The sequence below is a fragment of the Sphaeramia orbicularis genome, chromosome 22 (genome assembly GCF_902148855.1).
Source record: "Sphaeramia orbicularis chromosome 22, fSphaOr1.1, whole genome shotgun sequence".
Lineage (NCBI taxonomy): Eukaryota > Metazoa > Chordata > Actinopteri > Kurtiformes > Apogonidae > Sphaeramia > Sphaeramia orbicularis.
Genome location: NC_043978.1, coordinates 77,501 through 84,006, shown reverse-complemented (window position 1 = coordinate 84,006; position 6,506 = coordinate 77,501). Strand labels below are relative to the sequence as shown.

General features: G+C 42.2%; 3 protein-coding genes across 4 annotated transcripts in view; 1 reads left to right on the top strand and 2 right to left on the bottom strand.

Moving 5' to 3' along the window:
• Positions 1–447, bottom strand: part of commd8 (COMM domain containing 8) — a 10,743-nt gene extending 10,296 nt beyond the window's left edge. The window contains exons 1-2 of the mRNA XM_030126943.1: positions 418–447; positions 104–280 (exon numbers count right to left, since the gene is read on the bottom strand). Coding sequence (XP_029982803.1) covers positions 104–280; positions 418–447 — 207 coding nt within the window. The remainder of the gene's footprint in view (positions 1–103; positions 281–417) is intronic.
• Positions 94–3,198, bottom strand: LOC115414084 (interferon-induced protein 44-like). The gene is made up of 9 exons (XM_030127284.1): positions 3,181–3,198; positions 3,012–3,070; positions 2,748–2,808; positions 2,572–2,586; positions 2,436–2,450; positions 2,290–2,323; positions 753–963; positions 418–568; positions 94–280 (listed from the first exon to the last, which is right to left on the bottom strand). Exons 7-8 carry the CDS (start codon positions 927–929, stop codon positions 464–466), a joined length of 282 nt encoding a protein of 93 aa, XP_029983144.1. The 5' UTR covers positions 930–963; positions 2,290–2,323; positions 2,436–2,450; positions 2,572–2,586; positions 2,748–2,808; positions 3,012–3,070; positions 3,181–3,198; the 3' UTR covers positions 94–280; positions 418–463.
• A 1,922-nt stretch (positions 3,199–5,120) lies between these two features.
• Positions 5,121–6,506, top strand: part of LOC115413174 (uncharacterized) — a 15,256-nt gene continuing 13,870 nt past the window's right edge. Inside the window, exons 1-2 of one of the 2 annotated variants that reach the window (XM_030125919.1) lie at positions 5,121–5,361; positions 5,462–5,560. In XM_030125919.1, coding sequence (XP_029981779.1) covers positions 5,142–5,361; positions 5,462–5,560 — 319 coding nt within the window. In that variant the 5' untranslated portion in view covers positions 5,121–5,141. The remainder of the gene's footprint in view (positions 5,362–5,461; positions 5,561–6,506) is intronic. The other variant, XM_030125920.1, reaches the window with a different exon arrangement.

The window sequence follows — 6,506 nt, the reverse complement described above, 5'->3', positions numbered from 1 at the left end:
TTTGTGCATTTTTTCCCTTTTCTTATGTCAGTTCTCCTCCAACCCCTTTTCTGACCCCCTAAGTGTTAAAGGTTAAACCCTTTGACCTGTGTGGAAGTGTAACTTTACCCAGATCTCTTGCTGTTTCTCTGATGGCCTTCATCTTCTGAATGACTGAGGGGGTAATTTCTGTTGAGTTGGCATTGAGGAGACAAACCAACACATGAACCTGGTCATCTGGGGTTGGACAGGGGTTATAGTGTGTGGTGTCGTTCTTTGACAGTGTAGATGTAGGGTTGAACTGAAAAGACAAAAGGAAACTGTTAATGGAAACGCCTCCTGAATGTCTGACAGACTAAAGACAACCTTTAGAAGATGGTTCTGTGGAGAACCAGTACAACCTCCACTCTGAGGAGGAGCTGGAACGTTGGGTTGTACCTTGTAACCCTCCTTCACATGTCCCTCCATGGCCAGTTGAATGTCTTCAGCTCGAACACCGACGTCCCTGACCGTCCTCCAACCCCATGATGTCGCTGAAGACGATGGGGAGATGACCTCCTCCTTGTCTTCTGATTTTGTGAGCCTTGTACTAGAAAGAGAAAATGAGTCTGACTTCAGCCGACAGTTGAACAGCCCTGAACCTGTTGTATTTATAAGATCTATTAAACCCTAACCCTAACCCTAGAACCTGTGTGTGTGGTTCCACCTGGACCACAGGTCCAGACTCATCCACCCTCCATCCCCCCACCCATGACCCTCTGGTGGTCTCATACCTCTTTGGTGAAGCTCTTTGTGTCTTTTCGAGCATTGTTGGCTTCAGCTCTAACATAACTCTGGCCACGGATCGCAGTTATGACAGAGTTGATGAAACTGGACTTTCCAGCTCCGACTGGTCCGTAGATCAGAACCCTGAGCTTTTTCGCCTTAGAACCGTCAGGTTCATAGTCCATCACAAACTTCTGGAGGTCTTCTTTCTGTTTCCTCCTGTTAAAGACAGTTTACATTTGATTTCACATTCATTTATACATTCATTTTCATTTGTATTGACTTAAATCTTAATTTAAATCTTGACTTAAACCTTCTTTGAACCACGCCCCACTAACAGCTGAGTGACTTATACTGTTGTCATGTACAACAGTAGTCGCTAACACACCCACACATACGATGACATGACCCGTGACCCCCCCATGTGCTCACAACCCTCATATAAATCAACAAACATCAGAATCTAATGTAACTTCTAATGATATTTTTATTAAAAACCTTTACTGAAACATAAACACAATGTATTTCTGTCACTAGTGATAAAACAGAAATGCTCCTCATTGGCACAAAATCCACTCTCTCCAAAACCAACACTTTTTCCCTCATTATCGACAGCTCCTCAGTCTCCCCCTCACCTCAGGTTAAGAGTCTGGGTGTCATCCTCGATGGCCTACTGTCTTTCCAATCCCACATCAATAACGTCACCCGGTCTGCATATTTCCACCGGCGCAACATCAACCGTCTTCGCCCTTCCATCACCCCCCATACCACCTCTATTCTTGTGCACAGTCTCGTAACCTCTCGCCTTGACTACTGTAACTCCCTCCTATTTGGTCTCCCCCTAAAGTCCCTCCATAAGCTCCAACTGGTCCATAACTCTGCCGCCCGCATTATCACCAAAACCCCCTCCTACCACCTCATCACCCCTATCCTCCAGGAACTACACTGGCTCCCAGTTAAACAGAGAATTGAATTCAAACTCCTCCTGTACACATTTAAATCCACCCACAGTCTGGCTCCTCAGTACCTTCAGACCTCCTCCATGTCGCCACTCCAGTCCGTTCCCTCAGGTCCTCCTCCTCTATCCACCTCACCATGCCTCCTGTCCTCCTCAGCACCATGGGAGGCCCAGCCTTCAGCCACTCTGCTCCTCAGCTCTGGAACTCCCTCCCACCATCCATCCGTAACTGTGACTCTCTCCCCACATTCAAATCCAGACTCAAAACTCACCTGTTCAGAACAGCCCACCCCCATAAGCTCTAATCTCCATTCTACTACTTCATTTCTATATATAGTAATTATTTGTTTTAATCTGTTATTTCTTTGTATTTTATGGATTGTTTGTTTTATCTTGTTGTACAGTGTCCTTGGGTGTCTTGAAAGGCGCTTATAAATAAAATGTATTATTATTATTATTATTATTACTACCTTTATTAATTTGTATTGTGCTTTTATTTTTCTGTACAGCACTTTGGTCCACTGTAGTTGTTCTATAGAGCTTCATAAATAAAGTTGGATTGGACTAAAATATAAACATATACTTACGTCCAGTCTATCTTCCTCCATGGATCTTTAAATGCTGCAGAAAAAATGGAAAGATATGTTAAATACCAGCCATCATGTTTTTATTGTGTATGAAAATTTAAAGTCAGAAACAGAGAAAGTAAGTAATGCAAAGAGTGAGGTCATACCAGCAGGTGGAGGAGCTGGAAAGTACAACATTGAAGAAACAGAAGACAAGCAGCTTAGAATTAGAAACCTTAAACACTGAGTTCATTTATATGATTCTGTTTGAAGAATATTTAAAGTAGACTTTTGATGACTTACTGCGTGGTCTCTCCACTGCAAAGGTAAAACATTTGAAAAAAACAAAAAAAACATGAAAAACAGGTTAGATATGTAAACATTAAATGTTATTTTAGTTCGTATTGACTTTCATTCATCATTTTGTAATTTTTTCATATTCATAGATTGTAAACAATCCAGTTCATAAACAGACTCACCATAAACTGTTTTTGTTTCATAGACTTGACATTTAGGAAAGAGAAGAGACAGTTTATACGTCTACAAAACATCAAATATTGTGTGTAAATGAAGTTAAATATGATGTGATAAATCAGTGTCATGGTGCTGAAATGACAGAACATTAACACAGACATAAGACACAAAATAGTTGTTTTTAACATTCTTAAAAAGATTAATTGTGGATCGGTGACATTAGTTATCCATCTTTGTAACCATGAACTGAACTCTTCATTCAATCTTACCTGTTTGTTTTCCTCCCATTTTACAAAGTCATAAAAGATGTTTGTCCAGATGGAAAAACCTGTTTGAAAATCAAAAACAACATTATTTCACAGAAAGAGTTTGGACTGAATGTGACTGAATTTGTGCAGCGCAGTAGGAGGTTTATCAGACAGAGTGATGCAGACGTACCTGCAGTTTCAGAAGCTCTTCACCAGTTAACAAGTGAAAAACAATGACAGTAAAGACAGTTGGTGGCTTTTACTGACAGGAAGCCCCTCCCACTGTTCAGGCTGATGGAAAACACCAGACATATAAGAAACCCTTTCACTTTCTAAAGGCTGAGGTATGGCCCTACCCACTGTACTTATAAAACACACTTTTTCAGTCTGACAAGTCATCAGTTAGTGGGTCCAGACCAGGGTTCTGGATCTGGTTCAAAGCCATAATGGGATCCCGTGTCCAACAGCTGATCCACCTCATAAATCCCCTGATAACACTGAGGAGATGATACATATCATAGTTTTTCTATAGCACTGTCAGTGACGTTCAGGAACATTTAATTGAATGCAATAAAAAAGTTACTGATCATTCAGACCTTCAGAAATTTTCCAAAACCCACAAATGCAATGATCTGTGAAAAATTAACTGGAGTCAGAAAACTGCATAAAATGTAATGACAGAAAAAGCATCATGCATCTATTGTTCTTTCATCGATCTGTGAAATACTAACAGGAAACACAATGTGCTTGGTGAAATCCCAGACCCTTACATTTGTCCTTTAGCCTTCAAAGCCAAGTCTGGAATCTGAAACAACCGCAGACGGAGGGAACACAGTTCTGAAACTCACTGCATCAGTATATTCACTGACTGTGGAAATCCAGACAAATGTAATGAAGTCACATGACCAGGCTGATGTCCATCGACTCCAGACAGTTGAATGTCCTCCCTTTAAAAAGAACTGATGAGTTCAGTGGATCTCTACTTAAAGGCAACAGGAATGACTGTTTTGTTTCATAATGATCCAGTTTCATCAGAGTTTATTTTGTATAAACATACGATGGAAAGTGCACGATCACATTTGCACCAGTTAGAATGGTTTCCTGTAAATCAGGTGTTCCTACAGTCTGTGGTAGTTTAATATTTAAAGGAGTTGTTTTTGACAGTGAACATTTTCATTAGCGGTGGAGGGTTACATTTTGTCAGTTATGAGGACAGTGACACACAATGACTGTTGTTTCTTGTAAATCAGGCGTGTTCCCACAGAAAGTGGGAGGAGCGTCTGTACATAAAAACCACAGACATCTTTGGAGTGGTTCAGTTATAGAGCTGAGGACTTTCCAGACGCTGCAGGTACGTTTCTGCATGTTCTACTGACAGGCTAACATTCAGCTGGTTCACTTCACACACAGAATTATGGGTAAACTGGGACTGGGTTTTATCATGTTTAACCTGTTGGATGATCTGTGGTCCTGGTTCATGTGTGTTTGATAGATGGGGTCACCTGTAGGTGGTGCTGCAGATCCACTGGTCTGACTATTAGTGACCCACTGAGGCCTTTAGTACAGGATGAAATGATATGTTTGACTGTGGTGGTGCTGGTGTTACTATCAGATAAACAGTTTATTCTGTTGGAACATGAATCATGAAGCTGATTGAAGCTGTGTTTAATGATGTTCACCTTGTTCACTGGATTAATTCCATTTGAATTCTACTTTCATTTGGGTAAATAGAATGAGTCTGTGCTTCTTAGTGTTCAGGGGAATGTTCCTTCAAATCTGAAACATTCTGACATGATCAGTGTTTGTGCCTTTGTCTGAAACATCTGCCTGTGTTCCTGATGACTGAACTGCTTCTTCTCACAGTTCATTGGACATGGATCCCTCTGGTGGTGAAGCACAGCAGGTCAGTTAATGCTGAAGGTGGTCTGAGTGTCCAGGTAACTCCGTTGGAACAGGTCACTTATTTTCTAAAGAGCCTACAACACATTTGAAGGACATGAGTTGATTATCCATCAGCAGGGGAAAATAAGATGAAGACAAAATGTGTTTGCGTTCGGCTCTGAATTGGCCTTATAATTTCCACAGGTGACATCCCAGACATAACGTCCTGGGCATTCTCTGTCCTTAGACCCCCTCTCTCTGCACAGAAAAATGCAGTTGGGTGGGGGCACATGCACACAGCTGAGGGTCCACCCCACTGAAGGGTCCTGTTTGTCTGAACTTCAGTGTTTTCTGAGGGCTTCATTCTGGGGTCAGAGGTCAAACAAACACAACAGAGACTTGTGGTTTTTTCACATGTTGTGTTTTCCAGATGCAGGAGCAGCTGAATGTGATTCTGCAGGAACTAAAACTACCAGAGAATGTTTAGACGGTACTACACTATTTAAAACTGTGCTTTTCAGACACAGGCCTGGTTAATACTTCCATCATTCATCTGATGACTATGATTTTAACCCATGGTTTCTCTGCAGGTGCTCTAAAGCTGGTCTCCAACCACAGCCGTACTCCTGGACACACCAAAGATCTGCTTGATTTCCTCAAACCTCTGAAGGATCATCTCCAATCAAAAGGTCAGCAGGGCCTATCTTTGTTTTTGGATTCCTCTGCAGGAGATTATTAATGACAGACTTCATGTATTTTCAGAAATTGTAATAAAATCAGTGTAATGTGTTGTTTTCAGTAGGTCAGTGGGTTAGAGTATGGAACCAACTGTACATATTCACTAAAGTCCATCTGGACTGAATGTTCAGTATATTTCATAGAATTCAGATCCTGTATAATCCCATTGGATCCACCAGTAACTTCAGTTCAGTCCCTTTGTCCAGTAGGTGTTTGTCCAGTAGCTGTTTGTCCAGTAGGCGTTTGTCCAGTAGCTGTTCGTCCAGTAGGCGTTTGTCCAGTAGGTGTTTGTCCAGTCGGTGTTTGTCCAGTAGCTGTTTGTCCAGTAGGTGTTTGTCCAGTAGCTGTTCGTCCAGTAGGCGTTTGTCCAGTAGGCGTTTGTCCAGTCGGTGTTTGTCCAGTAGCTGTTTGTCCAGTAGGTGTTTGTCCAGTAGCTGTTCGTCCAGTAGGCGTTCGTCCAGTAGGCGTTTGTCCAGTCGGTGTTTGTCCAGTAGCTGTTTGTCCAGTAGCTGTTTGTCCAGTAGGTGTTTGTCCAGTAGCTGTTGTCCAGTTAGTGCTTGTCCAGTTGGTGTTTGTCCAGTAGGTGTTTGTGCAGTAGGTGTGTGTCCAGTAGGTGTTTGTCCAGTAGCTGTGTGTCCAGTAGGTGTTTGTCCAGTAGGTGTGTGTCCAGTAGGTGTTTGTCCAGTAGCTGTTTGTCCAGTAGATATTTGTCCAGTAGCTGTTTGTCCAGTAGATGTTTGTCCAGTAGGTGTTTGTCCAGTAGCTGTTTGTCCAGTAGCTGTTTGTCCAGTAGCTGTTTGTCCAGTAGCTGTTTGTCCAGTAGGTGTTTCCTGCTGTGCTCAGGACTTGGATGGACAGGTCTGTTTCAGCTCCACAAACTCCAGGTGGTTCTGCCTA

Excerpts from the sequence above, each read along its gene's own strand:
- LOC115414084 (XM_030127284.1), bottom strand. The coding sequence starts at position 929 with ATGGACTATGAACCTGACGGTTCTAAGGCGAAAAAGCTCAGGGTTCTG. Across the intron at positions 569-752 it reads CAAAGAGCTTCACCAAAGAG|TACAAGGCTCACAAAATCAG; the intron begins GTATGAGACCAC and ends TTCTCTTTCTAG.